Source organism: Myotis yumanensis, unplaced genomic scaffold, assembly GCF_028538775.1.
Source record: "Myotis yumanensis isolate MYYU_CA2020_CCGP unplaced genomic scaffold, mMyoYum1.0.hap1 SCAF_5, whole genome shotgun sequence".
Lineage (NCBI taxonomy): Eukaryota > Metazoa > Chordata > Mammalia > Chiroptera > Vespertilionidae > Myotis > Myotis yumanensis.
The window spans coordinates 7,129,678-7,146,134 of record NW_027223756.1 but is presented as its reverse complement, the minus strand read 5'-3'; the positions used below and the strand labels follow the sequence as shown (position 1 = coordinate 7,146,134).

The 16,457-nt window shown below is 46.3% G+C and overlaps 1 protein-coding gene across 4 annotated transcripts in view; it reads left to right on the top strand.

Moving 5' to 3' along the window:
- Positions 1-16,457, top strand: part of DOCK2 (dedicator of cytokinesis 2) — a 372,626-nt gene that overhangs the window by 52,784 nt on the left and 303,385 nt on the right. For all 4 annotated transcript variants that reach the window (XM_070414430.1, XM_070414429.1, XM_070414433.1 and 1 more), the window contains 7 exons: positions 209-363; positions 4,338-4,419; positions 10,267-10,402; positions 12,706-12,781; positions 12,885-12,961; positions 13,518-13,643; positions 14,834-14,958. In XM_070414430.1, the coding sequence (XP_070270531.1) occupies positions 209-363; positions 4,338-4,419; positions 10,267-10,402; positions 12,706-12,781; positions 12,885-12,961; positions 13,518-13,643; positions 14,834-14,958 (777 nt within the window). The remainder of the gene's footprint in view (positions 1-208; positions 364-4,337; positions 4,420-10,266; positions 10,403-12,705; positions 12,782-12,884; positions 12,962-13,517; positions 13,644-14,833; positions 14,959-16,457) is intronic.

Genomic DNA, 16,457 nt, shown 5'->3' with positions numbered 1-16,457 from the left:
CAAAGCCGAGAGAGGTTAAAATCAAGGCAGTGTGAGAGTGTAGGCAAGTGACTTTGGCTCAGGTTGCAGAAACTTTGGGTTGTAGAGCTGAAAATACTGCTGAAATTTTCGGGCTCAAAACCTACGTGATTCTCAATATCCTGGACCATCTTTCTGTTGTTCTGAGTGGTGCTGGGCTAATTTTCTCTTTCTTCCTCTCACCTCTCAGTCAAAAGATCAGCCAGATTATGGATTGTCTTCCCGGATCTCCTCATCCCCTACCCACAGCCTCTATGTCTTTGTGAGAAATTTTGTGTGCAGAATTGGGGAAGACTCTGAGCTCTTCATGTCTCTGTATGACCCCAACAAGCAAGCCGTCATAAGGTAGGTGTGGTCAGTGTTGCCTGACTTCTCTGCATGTGGAAGCTGGAGTTGGCGGACCACAGAGCATCTTTTCTTTCCATCAGCACTTGTGCAGAAATTCCCACCCACAAGAGAAACTGAGCCTCACTGAGAATGTGAAATAACTTTTTTTGTTTAGGGCATAGAAGTCAGGTGGAAGTATTTCTTACCACCATTTTTTTTCCAGAGTTGGGTTATGGTTTTGTAAATAGTTCTGATTTCTGGAAGACAACCAGAAATAACAAGATTCAGAGAGGTAGCATTGGATAGAATAGAAAGAACTACTTTAAAATGGGAATTGAGAATGAATGGTGCAAACTCTCTATCCTCCTTAGCAGCAGTGGCCTAAGAAAGAGTATGAGCTCTGGGTTCACATCCTGACATCCCCACTTATTCTTTCTCAACCTTGGGCAGGTTATTACTTTTTTTTCACTCTGGGTTTTCCATATGCACAATGTGAATGCCAACCTCACAGGGTCATTTTTTTTCAAGCTTTTAATGAGAAAAAAAATCACATGAAGCCCAGGGCTGGCAAATGCTACCCGAGCTCCAAAAGGGAGTGGCTGTGATTATTACTACTTTAATGAACTGTTCTTGAGAATGAAGGAAATGAGGGAACTTCTAGGTGCCTCAGCTCAAGGTGGGACAAGCACCTTTGGGAATCTCCAGGGAAAGACTTTGGCCCTCACTTCTGTCCCCTTGGCCTCTGCTTCTGGCTCAGACCATACTTCCTCCCAGGTGACCACTGACTATGGCCCCAATAGGATTAGGGCCAACACATGATCCTATATTGGAGGTCCTGGTTTATGCATTAGAATAGAGCTGGAGCATGATCTGCTTTTATGGAGAAAATGATGTCTTTCTAGCTTTGATGCCATGACAATGAAATGAGTGCAGGGATGGTGAATGTGGGGCTTTAGAAAATGATGGCTCTCTTGGAGACACTTGTGAAACATAGAGGGGACTGTCCATCTCAGAAGGCTGAGCTGAGGCCTGTACATGATCTCATTCAATTTCATTACTCTGTGCCACTTGGGTGAGAACATGAGGCTCAAGGAAGCCACGTGACTTTCCCAAAGTCACATGTCTTTATAAGTGGCAGAGCTGGGATTTCTACCTGGGTCCATCTGGCTCCAAAGGCAAGGGGGTCCCCAATTTAGCCTGTCACCAAGGCACTTTTCCCTAGGAGTAACATCAGATACCTGAATGGTTTTCACCAGGGTGTCATTTATGGTGGGAAGTTATTCTTTATAGCAAACCAAATCCCTAATATTAGAGAGCCAGCCCAGTTCACCTGGCTAGGCCTCAGCGGACACTGCAAACACGTCTTCCTGCTCCCTGAGAACCTGCCTTGGACGGGTCTGTGTGGCAGTCTCCTTGCTGTTCCTGTCCTTTGCTCCCAAGGCACCTGTGTCAAAGATCCTGAAAGCACTAACAGGACCCTCCCTGCCTCTTAGAAAACATGAGGACTCGTCATGACTGAATTGGCAAGGGTGCCTGGCCTGCTGGCCCAAGTGATGGATGGCCTGAACCTGTTCTGGGGAGAGAGGCAATGGATCAGCAAGATGGCAGCCCTGTTCCCTGATGTGTCACAGCGATGATGTGCTTGCTGGGGCGTGCCTGAGAGGTGCCTCTGAGCATGCCGAGACACAGGGCAGCCTTCAGGGGAGTGAGGGATGGTGAGGAGCAGGACAAAATGGGCAGAAGCAAAAAAGTAGAAAGCAAAGAAAGAAGAGAAGAGGCATGATACAGAAAAATGAGGGGGAACTTGGATGCCTTACTGGTGTCAGACTGCCTCTGCCCTTGCCCTAAGAAACCGATCTCCGGTCTTGCCTGCCCTAATCAGGGTTGACAGACAATGAGCCACAGGCTAGTTAAGGCATCCTCAGTGTGGCCCAGATGTGACTGGGGAGAATTTGGCTGAGACTGACCATCCAGTGTTGGGATGAGTCATGGTCAGATTCCAGTGGGTGTCTGAAGAAATCTGGTTTGGGAGATTGAAGGTAAATTTTTGTAGAAAAAAAAAAAAAGCAGCCCAGGCATTGGGCCAGTACAGGGCTAATTTCTAAAAAAAGCTTGAGGAGGAGTTGGAATGGTCCTCATCCTTCCTCTGAGGAGGGTGCCACGTGGAGGAGGCCTCACCTGTCTTAGTGCCGGGTGGGCCTTCCCAATTTAGCCTCAGGTCTTCCTGAGCAAGGATGGATGGGGCCCGCTCAGCCCTCTAAATTGCTTTCCTTATTTATGATTCTATTTCCCCTGGAAGAAAATTGCGAGGCCCTGCTGTTTCGACCTAGCAGGGTGGTTCTCGATGGGGCTTGCTACCTGTAATGAAAGGTTCTGGGTGATACCCACGTATTTCACCATGACGGGTCAGAACTAACCAATGGGAAATCACTTAAAAATTGGGGAGGGGGAAATAAAGTCTTCCTGGTTAGTTTGCTGCAAATTTCACTAAAATTTTAAAATCTTACTGAAAAAAAAATAATAAGGTGCATTTAACTTGATTGAGTTTTAACCATTGGTTAATCCAAAGCTGTGTTCAATTGTCAGCAGTTCCATTTCCCCCTTGAACTTTGCTTGGATTACTCTCATTAATCTTCTAGGGGTGAGTGGGGAGAGAGAAGCCAGAAGTCAGATAGAACAAATCTCTAAAAAAGAAAGCAATTGCCCTTAACTTTGCTGAATTCTCATTATGTCTTCTTGGGGTGACTTGATTTCTGAGCTTTATTTTGCTTCTTACTAATTCAAGATAAGCATTTATTTAGCACCTACTGTATACTCCTGGATGGCACAGAAACCTACTGCCTCAACTGGGCAAACTCTACTTGGCTTCTCCTCAGTTAAAGAGGTGCTAGACTCTCTCTTTTTAGCACAGCTGGACGGACCAGGATAAACTGCACAAGGTGGTGTGTGGCTTGAAGATGTGAAAGGATTAATGATCGTATGTCAGAACCATGTGACTGCCTCTCATAAAACCCTTAAATGGGATTTAGTTAGCCACGGGATCAAGCCAAAATTCTTGAATGGCCTTCAAAGCCTACGTGGTCTGGCCTCTCTCTCGAATTTCTCTCTTTCCCTGGGATCTGTTTCTAGATGTATATGTTTCATTCTGCTTCAGGTTGCTTGTACTCATGTTTGCTTTGCCGGAAAAATTTCCCTTTCCCACTCTTTTCTTGACCAACTTTATTTGCATGTCTCAACAAAGACTTCCTTGACCTCTCAAACTAGGCCAGGCTCTCCTGATTCACATTCTCACAGCTTTCTGAACAGTTCTCTTAGGGCACAATCGCATGTAAATAGCTGTTAGGACCCCATTTAAATAGTTACTTAAGCGTATCTCAGATAATGGCTAAGGCCCTCAGTGGTCCATCACAGTGTGATGTTCCATTCAAGGAAACAGTCCTACATCACAGGGATAATTTAAAATAATTAAAATCTTTACTCAGTCTTAAAAGGGGAGTGGAATGGAAAGGGTGAATACATTCTTTTTTTGGGGCGGGGGAATACAATAAAAATGGACATTTTATTTATTGCAAAGCAGCTCAATTGTAATATTGTGATAAAGCACAGCAGTGAAAACAGCTGAATACATTCGTAATGTCCAGCAAATTGCACTAAAAGAACTTCCCCCTCATTTCTGCCCCTCAGTAACCCCACAGAAAATGCAGCTGCTCTTCCAAGAATATTAGGCAGCTGGGCCAGAATTTGCTTAGCAGCTGTGGGAGGAAAAGAGGTCTTGAATACACACATCAGAACTTCTCTGCCCCTGCAAGTCCAACATCTGTCTCCCTGATGGGACCGTCGTCTTCTACAGGGAGAGACCACGTCTGTCTCCAACACTGCGGTGTCCCCAGCAGCCAGCCTGGTGTGGCGTGCAAAGCAGTGGCTCGGCGAATATTTTGAGGGAACCGTGTTGAGCCCCTGGCAGTAATGGGTTGCCACTTCTCTTCCCACAGTGAGAACTACCTGGTGCGATGGGGCAGCAAGGGCTTCCCGAAGGAGGTCGAGATGCTCAACAACCTGAAGGTGGTCTTCACGGTGGGTGTGCACTGTTTCTCATTCCACGTTCCACACGCCCAGGGACACGATCCTGAGAATGAGGCTGAGCAGTTGGCCTGGAGGGAGCGCGGCCTCGGTGCAGAGCCGTGTTCCATGCTTTCTGCAGAGCTTCAGAGCCGGGGAAGGGCACTGTGTGCCCCGTGGAAGCTGTGGGGAAGGTGGATCCTCCCCTTCTCCCTCTCTCGTCCTCCCTCCCGGTCTCTTTCTCACTCAGCTGTACAGAGAACACATGCAGAGTGCTAGGTACCATCTGGGTGAACTGGGTACAGCAGCTGTGCTGACTTTCCGGTTCATTCATGGTTAACCTGATTTCCTTTCTTTGGTTCCAAACTAAAAACCTGTCTCAAATATATCAAGAAAAAGATAAAGACCTTCCTAGATCATTAACTGGCTTGGTAATCTGGATATTCTGAACATAATGAAGTCATGCATGACTGAAGATGTTACCGGCCATCCTTTTAAAAACCAGTGCTCATCGGGCAAGACATATGTAGAAATGCTGAAATCAGTTGCCATTTGGATGACCTGTTTTTGAGAGTGAACAGGCTGTTTGGCTTTGGAAAGGAGAACCAGTGGGAAGAAGGAGATAAGGGCTATTTCCAGCAGAGTCCCCTCCCTTGTCCTGTTTCCATGAGGTTGTGTCAAGGGTGTGATCTTAAAACACCTAAGGATATCGGTGTTGTCTGAAAGCTCCTTTGAGGCAAAGAACATTTATGACGTTTTTCACTATGTTGCCTGTGTTAGCAAGGGAAGTTATAGAGGAGAAGCCAGGGAGGGATTTGGGCGCTAGCCATCCTGATGGGTTTGATCCAGGAATATCGAACACGCTGGATTAACCTGCCTGGCTCTACAATAATTTTCCAGTTCCAACCCATTAAACGTGATGTCTTATGTGATGTCACTATGAGACAGGAGTGCAGCTGATTTCTTTTGTTTGTTGTTTCCTAAAAAAAACAAATGGGCCAGAGGAATAAGATCATAGGTCCTAATTGCTTAGACAAAGTTATAAAAATGTGCCTCAGTCCTGTTTATCTATTATTAGTTCAAAGGAGGAGCCTATTTATTTTCTTGATAAATAGGAGAGTCCCGTGGGGCTTCCTGATTAAACCAGGAGACAGATGTTTCATGAGAGGGAGAGGGACAGGGAATCAATCAGTGGTTCATTTCTCAGAGAACCAACTCATGATGTAAACACTCGGAAAAGGGCATCGGTAAATTTGTGTCGCTCAGTATTAGGGCGAATGGGATCCTGCCTTTGTGGAATTCTGCCTGTACCACCAACTCTTCCTCCCACAGCAAATGAACTTGAGAACGTTGGTTGACTGGTTCAAAAGGCTGACACCTCCCTCTCTTGAGATGATGGGAGTCTTCATTTCGGGGCAAGCAAGGTCATGGTGCTCTAGCTTCTTTCTTTTTAAATCCTTACCCAAGGATATATTTTTCATTGATTTTTTTTTTTTTAGAGAGTGTGGAGGGGAGGGAGTAGGGGGAGAGAGAGAAAGAGAGAAACATCGATGTGAGAGAGACATATCCATTGGTTGCCTCTTGCAGGCACTTCTACTGGAGCTGGGTCTCAAGCCTGCAACCAAGGTCCATGCCCTTGACCGGAAATCAAACCCGAGACCCTTGGGCCCTCAGGCTGATGCCCTAACTACCAGCCAGGGCTCTAGCTTCTCATTGATTCAAGGGCTATTTAGTGAGTATCTGCTGTGTGTAAGGACTGTGCTAGTTGCTGGGGACCCAGCCCTGAATAAGCTGATAGGCCCCTGCTCTTGTGATGTGATGGGAATAATTCAGAAAATAAGTAAGTAAACAAGCAAGCAAGCAAGCAAACCAACAAGAGAAATGTCAGAAGCAATCTATGCAACGGAGATAATTCAAACAGGGTGACGTGATGGTGTTTGACCGGGAGTTACTTTCAGTTGGGCATCTAGGTGATGTTTAAGTTAGAGATGAGATAAAACTTGGCAGGCATGTGTCTCGCTGGCCTTATTTATCTTGTCCTGGATGTTAGTTCTTTCTAGTTCCCTCTTTGGGGGCAGAGCTTGAGGAGCTGGCACGTGGGTTGAGCCGATGGTGGAATTCCCCTCTGTCTGCTTTACAAGCATTTGCCTCCACCCCCCCGCCCCGCCCCCCCACCCCCTCCCCGCTGCCCCTTGACCTCTTAGAAGGAGAAACTGAACTAATAAGACATGTAGGCATAGACCATGAGGTTCCCTAAGACCTTGCCCAGTTTTGGGGTCACTGCCAACACGTGGGAAACAAGACTGAACAATAATTATTAAATCAGGTGACATGGTTTTTTTTTATTGTTTTATTGCTTAAAGTGTTACAAAGAGTATTACATATGTCTCCTTTTTTTTTTTTTTTTGGTGACATGGGTTTTAAGTTTCATTGCCCTGCTTCAGCTCCCCCGACACATCTGAGTTTTTCAGGCCAAAGTAAAGGGGAGACACCACAGATTGTAACAGTTCTGAGTGAGGGTTGCCCGTTTGTTTACACGCCCTTAGTGAATAAGCTGTGCTCAGGCCTTTTGCTGTGCTTGCATCGCATATCAAGATTCTCTAGTGCCAAGGGTCTCTGATGAGACAGCTCTTAGAAATCTGGGGCCTTCCTTCGTTTGTTTGAGTGAAGGGAAGAGGGGGTGGAATGGAGGCTTATCTAGGAACCTTATAGGTTTATCTAGTGCAGTTGTTCTCAACCTTCTGGCCCTTTAAATACAGTTCCTCATGTTGTGACCCAACCATAAAATTATTTTCGTTGCTACTTCATAACTGTAATATTGCTACTGTTATGAATCATAATGTAAATATCTGATATGCAGGATGGTCTTAGGTGACCCCTGTGAAAGGGTCGTTCGACCACCAAAGGGGTCGCGACCCACAAGTTGAGAACCGCTGATGTAGTGCATTAGTTGCCAGAGCTGCCATTACAAAGGACAGACAGGATGGCTTAAATAACAGAAACTTATTTTCTCAGCTCTGGAGGCTGGAAGTCCAAGATCAAGATGTGTGCGGGGTTGATTCCTTTGGAGGCCTCTCTCCTTGCTTGCAGATGGCCATCTACTCCCTGTGTCCTAATCTCCTCTTCTTAGAAGGACATATTGGATTAGGGCCCACCCTAATAACCTCAGATTAGCGTAATCACCTCTTTTTTTTTAAGTACTGATTTTTAAAATTAAATTTATTGGGGTGAATTAATCATCTGTTTCCAAACACAGTCATGTTCTGGGTATTGTGGGCTTGGGACTCCAACATATGAAATGGGTGAGGGGGTTATAATTTAGCCCTAACATCTAGAAGAAACCGTTCAGGGGCCTCTGTACGGCTGGGGCCTCTGTAGCTGTGAAAGATACCAATTCAAAGCTTTGAAAAATCACAGTGGAAGAAGAGAAGTAATTAGGAATGAAGGTCATTATAAATGAAGCAAGACTTGAGCCTTTGAGGATGGAAAGGCTTTGGCTCTATAGAGGAATAAGCCATAAGCATTTGAGGCGGTGGTGCGGACAGGGGGCTTAGGAAGAAAGATCCAGGGTTGAAAGCAAGCATTGTGTGTTTGTGGAGCAATAAAGAAATCTTTGTGACAAAAATAGAGTACTTACCTGCAGAGAATAGTGGGGAATCGGTTGGATAGGCCGGCTGGAAACATATTATGTCTAGGACTTTTCGTGTCAGCCAGGGAAGATTAGCACTAATAGGGTAGGACCTAGGGAGCTGTTAACAGTGTTGAAGGGAGAGAAATGAAATAATAAATGTGGCTTCTAAATCTGGGCTTGTAGGGGATTTCAGGGTGGACTGGAGAAAGGGGTCAGGCAGGCCAGGGAAGAGGCTGTCCAACCATCTGGACGTGAGATAATTGGGATCTCAACCTCAGTCGCCTATGGGGCAAGGCAGGGAATGCCAATGAGTGTAGGGTCATCCTCAGGCTGAAAGCCTCCTCCTTCCCTCTTTCCCTCCCTCCCTGCCTAGCCTGGAGGCTTTGGGGAATGAGAAAGCAGATGTCCATGCCTCCAGCTGGTGCAAGGACACGCCCTGTATAGGTCAGCTTTCTGCGGAGAAACTGAACCAATAGGACCTATGGGCAGATAGATGAATTTTAAGGATTTGGCTCACCCATTATGGGGGCTGACAAATTTGAAATCTGCAAGTCTGACCAGCCGGCTGGGAACTCAGGCAGGATTTCTACTTCTCTGGGAAACGTCAGTTTTTGTTCTTAAGGGCTTCAACTGATTAGATGAGACCTAAGTACGTTATGGAAGGTAATCTTTGTTACCTAAAGTCAACTGTTGGTAGCAGCTAAACAGACATACAAAATTCTGTCACAGTCAATGTCTACACTAGTGTTCGACCTGGCAACTAGGCACCATAGCCTAGCCACGTGGATGCATTACATTTAGTCATCACGGCCTCCAAGCAGAAAGGGTGGACCACGTTGGGGACATATCATGTTCCCAGAGACTTTGTACCCTCCCTCATTTTCCTCCTCCACCAGCCACAGTGAGAGGCTGGGGATGGCTGCTTTGCCCGAGCCCTGGCTCCGATGTGAGTTGGCAGGCTATACCTAGTGCATGTGCCTGCATGCGGCTTAGCTTGGAGGACAAGCAGCTATTTCCTAGTTAGGCCTTGCCCAGGGTTCTCTGCTCTGATGCCAACAACGTCCCTTGATGTTCCTTCTCCAGCTGACTCCAGCTGGAAGGGGGTCCCAGGATCACTGGAGCTTTTAGTTTTGAGCCCATCAGTCAGATGCTGAGGCGGTCCAGGTGGGGTTTCCTCTTGCATGCCAGTCTGATGGTGAGAAGATGTATTGTGGAAGTTAGGCTTATGGACTTTGGAGTGAGAGTGACTGGACAGTGTCTCCAAGGACTAAGGGCATGACCTTGGGGAAGCTCCTTATCTTCTTTGTGTCTCAGTTCCCCCATCTATAAAATGGGAGTGCAATAGTAGCATCTACTTCTGAAAATTGTCAAGGATCAGTTAAGAGGATGACATGCGACATTTAGCACGTGCATGCGACACTGGTGTGGGTGATTTGGTCTCCTTCTTCTGGACACCGAGTGAGTGCACACCCCTGTCCCCCTTGAAGGTGGCGTGCTCACACACCTCGCTTTCGCCAATGAAATGAAGGCTGAAGTGGTGTGCATCTGTCCTGGTGGAAGCTTTAAGTGCCAGTACGTGATTTGCCATGTTCCCTTCCCTCTGCTGAGGGGTGGGAGCACCTTCGTGATGAGGTCATCCACCAGCCAGGGGCCCGGAGTGAAGAAGTGAGCGGAGCGGAGGCCCACGCATCTGCAGTGGACCTATTGCTGGAGCCAGAAGGAAACTTCTGTTGTGTTATAACCTCTGAGATATTGGGGTTGTTTGGTGTCACGACAACCCAACCCTGAGTGATATACATACATTAGGTGTCAGGAAATGGGAACTTAGGGTTTCCCCCTCTTCCTTTTGCCTTTTTCTTGAGAGGTGCTTAGCAATGATGAAATGGATAGAGTCATTTGTAGCAAATGCTGTTTTGGGGGGCCACCAGCTAGCATACAGGGAATCCTGTCTATAGCCGATAATTTACCTCTAGACTTCTCTTCCTGTCAGATTGAGGTGGACTGGGCATCAGATTTCTGTCACCCAGTTTCCTTCCCAACACTCACCTTTCTCATCTGTGAAATGGGTGTGCTAGCTTGGTTTTCTGCCTTTACCAGGACCAGTTGTATGATTATTCCACGAATACTAAGTGCTAAACTGGACCTCAAGGACTTACTGTTACTTGGTTTCCCTTTCTACTTTTTCCCATATGGCCCATGATGTGTAATTGTTCTCATTTCCTGCCCCACAGGATCTTGGAAACAAAGACCTCAACAGGGATAAAATTTACTTGATTTGTCAAATAGTCCGAGTTGGGAAGATGGATCTGAAGGACACTAATACGAAGAAGTGCACACAGGGACTGAGGCGGCCCTTTGGGGTGGCAGGTAATGACACACGACACGCCATTAACTCTCACTGGAGAGCACATTGTATGTGGCTGTGTTTTAGTGGGATTCTCTCCCCTCTCCTCTTTGACCTCTCCCCCCGCCCCACTTGAAAAAAATGTTAGACAGCCCCTCATACTTACATTTCTGGTGGCTAAATAAAAGGTATTAGTGACTAAGTCCAGGTTTATGATGAAGGCAATGATAATGGGATCCTCGTTTCTGGAGCAGATCGTTGGGAGCAGGGCGCAGTCTGAGCAGTGGGCGCCTGGGCTCCCCAGCAAAGAGAAAAAGGAAGAACACCACGGGTGGGATCTAATTATAAAGAGCAAATCATTGAAAAACAACAACTCAGGACGGGAAATGCAGTTACACGGAGTGAATCACCCACCACCTGTGTGATTGCAGGTGGGAGTGGGTGATTGGAGAGTCCGTGTGACCCCGGAGGCTGCCGAGAACAAGGTCCCTTTCCCACCGTCCCCAGCCTTTGCTCTCTCGGGTCCCAGACTTCAGTATTCTTGTCCCACTTGTGTGGTTTTTGTTATATTTGACTATCACTTGTACTATTATTTACCTAACGTATTTCCTTTTAATTAGCCCACTTTATTATAACTAAAGCATATTTTTTTTCTTAAAAGGCAATTTAAATACCTGTGGAAACAGTAATTGGATATGCTATTTCTTTTGATTAGAATATAAATTTCTAATTATGTACCATTTATAATCTCTGTGTACCACATTTAAACCGAGGGTTTCTGGTTCCTCACTTCCAAATACTCTGATCTTCAGTAATCACAAACCAGCCAGCTCTCAGCTTGTCCCCTACACTGCTTGCAGAGTGGTGGAGTGGAAAAAGTTAGCTTATTCTAAGCTGTTGTTGTTTTTTTTAACCTGGCAGTGTTGCTAGCTAACTAGTTGATTTTGGGCAAGCATTTTCCCTAGTTTCACCATCTGATAAACGAGAGACTTGGATCTGGTTGGTGCATGATCTGCTTTAAAATGCTCTGATTTTATGTGAGGGGGTGAGGAAAGGCCCCTCACCCTTGACATCACTGTGTTCCTGCTAAGGCATGAGGGACCTTCCACTTCACCTCAAAATGTGCCTTTGCCCTCTGCTGTGGCCTGACTGCTCTTTGAGTTTCAGGTGACAACATTCTGGTATAACTGAAAGGTTCAGAGATAGATTGCTTCAGGCATAGCTGGATCCAGGAACTCAAATGAACTGACATCTCTCTATCTCTTGGCTCCCATGTCCTCGTATTCCGAAGATGGCTTTCCAATTAGTTTCCAAAATGTTGGCTAGTGTTCCAAGCTTGCATCCTACCAGCTTAGCAATCCAGGGGCAAGAGGCACTTCTTCCCCATTATTTTCAGGAGAAATCCCAGGAGCTTAAACACAGTCCTGTGGTCATCCCCAGAGTATCTACCCTGACCAGGGGTGTGTGGTCCTCTGATCGCCCAGTTCATACGAACAACTCTGGAGCCAGAGGGAGATTGCTCCACCCAAATCGTGCTCACAGAGAATGGACCATGGGGGTGTATTAATCGGAGAGAGTAGATGTTGGCCTGGTTCAAATAACACTTCCTCGCCTTTTCTCGGCTCCTTAACTCACATCTTGAGCTAGATTTAGTCACTGATTAATTATTACTCAAGAAATTTTAGGGGCTCCCTGCCCAGGGCCTGCTGTGGTGGGGGTATGTCATGTTACTAGGATTTTCGCTCTACCTGACTAGCTTTTTTAGTGCCTCCCTTCACCCCCATCGTTTCTATATCCCTGCTCCAATGCCGGAGCTCTTCACCTTGGTTTTGTAGACCTTTAGTGGCTGAGTTAAGAAATTTCTGAGGATCCAGGACCCCTCTGGAATCACAGGGTTCAGAGCTCCGACAGTTATGTGTCTGTGCTGTGAGCATGTTTATGAAAAGAGGGTGAATAGATCTCATTTGATTCTCAGATCCCATAGCGAGTCACCACTCTCGGGTTTTGTAGGCACAGTAGACGTGCAATACATACACGTCAAATCCAAAACCAAGTGCTTCATTCCACAGTCACTACCCTGACCCTTTCTTCTTGGCTCTGCTAACCCACATTCTCCCGGATGGTTCCGTGGCTTGCTGATGCCCAGCCTCCTTTGCCCAGCAGGTGGCCAGGTGCTACATGTTATGAACATGTCTGTGTATTGTCTGACACTGGTTTGCCCTCTTAGACTTTCCTGCCCCAGCCTTCTGCCCTACAGTCTCATCCCTTTGTCATCCCTTCCTGGGTGTAGGAGGACTTACACTGTTCATTTCTCTGCTTTTTCTAGTTATGGATATAACAGACATCGTCAAGGGGAAAGCAGAGAGTGATGAAGAGAAGCAGCACTTCATTCCTTTCCACCCGTGAGAGATTTCCCATTTATCTCCCTTCTCTTAAGCCACACCCTTTTGTGTTGGGGACCGCATGAGGGCCTCCTGTGAGTGTTTGTGCTCTTTTTCTTTGCAGGGTGACAGCTGAGAATGACTTCCTGCACAGTCTGTTGGGCAAAGTCACGACCTGCAAGGGAGACAGCGGAGGGCAAGGTACAGTGCCAATTCGCCAAGTGGACTGGGCCTGCCTCTGGCTTGGGAGCCTCTGATTCTTCAACAAACAGGTCCAAAATCTGAGCCTTGAGAAAGACAGCCTTCCTTCCAGACAGACCACTGCGAAGAATGGGGGCGTGTGACCCACAGAAACGGAAACCACATCTCCTGAGGCTGGGAGGCATGTCCTAGTGCCCATAGGAAGAGAGGGACTCCTATGTCCTGGCTACCTCCTATATGCCAGGCACTTGCACATGTTTCCTTATTTTATCTAGTCCTTCCCACAGTTCTGTGAGGTACATGGTATCATGCCCTTTATGAAGGCTGGGCTCAGAGAGGCGGGGCCATTTGACAGGCATTGATGTTGCTAGAAGTAACCAGTGGGATTCAGACCTAGAGATGCCTGGTTGCTGATGTCTGCTTCCAGATGTTTGCTTCCAGTGTTCTCCTTCAGAAGGAGACCCAGGGAGAGCTGGTGGTGGTGGTGGTGTGGAGGGGTGAGACTGAGAGAACACCTTGAAGAAATTGGCTCTTCATGGTGAGCCTTCCCTTCCAGGCCTCTGGGTGACCATGAAGATGCTCGTGGGGGACATCATTCAGATCCGCAAGGACTACCCCCACCTGGTGGACAGGACCACCGTGGTGGCCAGGAAGCTGGGCTTCCCCGAGATCATCATGCCAGGTCTGGCCTTTCCTCGGGGGGTGGGGGGTGGGGGTCCAGCTGGTTGAATCCTTTCTTTTTACAAAATCAACTCCTTCCTTTTCTACTGCTTTTTTCTAAATTTTCCTGAAGGTCACCACTGAAAACAATTTTTGTATCTACAGAAATCTACGCATTCACATACTAAACACAAACACATAAATATACACATGCACTTTCTCCCCACAAGTGGGGCTGTCCTTTATATGCTTTATACACCATTACTTCATATTCTTCACATATAAAGTAACTTACTTCACTGCTTAACTATTTAGCATGGACATCTTTTCTATTTTGCTACATATAGAATAAGTCCATTCTTCTGGGGAGAATATTCATTCCCTTCAAATTTTAAACAATTTTTTTTATTACCAAAGGACTTCACGCCTGCTTTAAAATGTTCAAATAGCTTAAAAAGGTATAAAGTGAAACATTAAAAGCTCCCTAATACTTTGTCTCCAGAAGTAACCACTACTATGAACATTTTCCCAATGTGTCTGTCATAAAAGGAAGATAACTGAGGTTACATGAGATTCTTTGAAAAGTTTCCTTTTTGTCCTAAACCTCGTGTCCACGACTGTTCTCACTGACTTCCTCTCTTCCTGCCACAGCCACTGGGGCCTGTATTGTCATTCCTTCATGTCTGCTTTACCTGAGACCTCAGTTTCTTGTGATTCCCCTTCAATTCTTCTTGCCCCCATCCCCGAAGACCCTTTGCTCCTCATCCCCGACCCTGGGTTCCTTGGACGCATGAGCAATGCTCCGCTTCCACAGAGTAAAAGATCAGTGAGTGTCCACGGTAGCTATTAATGGGCCTGGATCAGTTCAATTGGAGCTTTCCTTTGCCTTCCCAGAAGGTGTCACTAGAGGATGAAAATTAAATGATTTCAATGGAGAGAAATACATGGCCAGTTTTGACCATCCTACCACGCCCCCCCCCGCCCCCCCACCTTGCAACTGATTTCCTAGTGTTCCTCCATCCCCTTGTTACCTATTGCTCCCGCCTCCCCGATGAGGTGAAATGCCTTTCCAAGCAGTTCTGATTTTAATTTCATTAATGGACATCAAGGCAGGGAACTTCCGCTCACTCCCCCTGTTCTCCTCCTCTCTAATCAGCAGCCCTCCAGCTGCACAGACTCCAACTCTTGTCTCTCTCTCTCCCTCTGCCTCAGGGGATGTCAGAAACGACATCTACATCACTCTCCTACAAGGCGACTTTGACAAGTACAACAAGACCACACAGAGGAACATGGAAGTGATCATGTGTGTGTGCACGGAGGATGGCAAAACGTTGTCTGTAAGGACCCCTGCTGTCGCTCTGGGTGACAAGGCCCCCCTTGGGGGCCTCTGCTAGTAAAGATTTGCATTTCCCACCCCTGATTCTGCTCTCTCAATGCCAACTGCCTTCGGGATGGTGTTGAGTAATGTGACCTACACCTTAGAGCTCGGTTAGCACAGTAGCCCATAATAAGACCTGGGGTTGTTATTTCTTTACAGCAAAGCAGCTCTTCAATGCCTGTTCCTCTCCTTTCATGACTGCTCGTTCTTCTTTTTTCTTTTTCTTTTTGCTTGGCCTCACTCCATAGGTTAGCCTTTGCAGTTAAAATGTTGTTCTCATTGAAACATGAGCTGGTTTATTCAGGCAAAATTCATGGCAAAAAAGAAAAAAAAAGATCAATACAGAGCCTTAGGCTGGTGGAGACTCAGGATGCGCTCAACACAGACAACCCAGCACTTGCTCTAAATTCCCAGCGCTCAGCCAGATTCTGGTGGAAAGCCTCATTAGTAAATTGGTCTCCAGAGGGCTGGCCGAGTGTATGCAAGAATGCAAAGCACGTTGCTATAAATATTTAGACAGCATATGTCCTCTACAATATTTGTCATGTGTGTTTACATCTATTTACTTACATTTCCTCTAAGGTTGTCAGCAGCTGTGTCCGGTGTGTGGGAGGGTCTTGTGTCTCAATTTCTCCTTTCGGAACACTTAGCTGAAAATAAAATTGCTCTCAGCGGAAGTGGCAGCATGGGCAAATGCTCCTCTCAGGCCGCAGTAGGTGATCAGATAGCACAGTGGGATGTGGTGCGAGTGTCGATAAGTCATCTGCTCTCGCCTGGGGCCTGAGCTCAGGCAGATCTTGCCTTCCTCCACCTAAGAGTAACTAGCATTACAGAGCCATTGCAACGTGCCAGGTACCCCGGTAAGCATGATGCATTGCCGTCATTACCCCATCTTTACAGAGCGGGAAGCTAAACAGCTCTCCCAAGGTCATGAGGTGAGTATGAGGCAGAGGGGGGTTTTGATTCATTCCAGGTTTCTGGCTCTCTTAAACACTTCACTGTGACGTCTATCCATCTAAAAAATTACCCAAGTCATTTCTCATTTTAACATGAGGCTAGTAACCAATTCTATCAAAATCTATTTTAACTTTAAGGAAATCCCCACAATTGCATTTTTGTTCATAGAGACTGGCTCTGTTAATTAATATTTAATTGAGCAAAATACAGGCATTTAACTCATTTTCTTTTTTGGATTCTGAAACTTTGCTGAAAAATAAAATAAGTGAGAGACACATTGCTGAAAGGAACATAAAGGAAGAGTAGAGGGTTTTTATCTGAAAGGGAATTTGCATTTCCCCGAATGTGCAGACCACTGTTTTAAGTTATTTTTACCCAGCTACCTGTTGGGGAACTTTTTAACCTTGGCTTCAGTTTTTAAACCATTGATACCCTTGCCACCAATGCTGCCAAATGACAAATTAGAAGAAGCGTTAACAGAAAAGAAGGTGTCTTACCTTG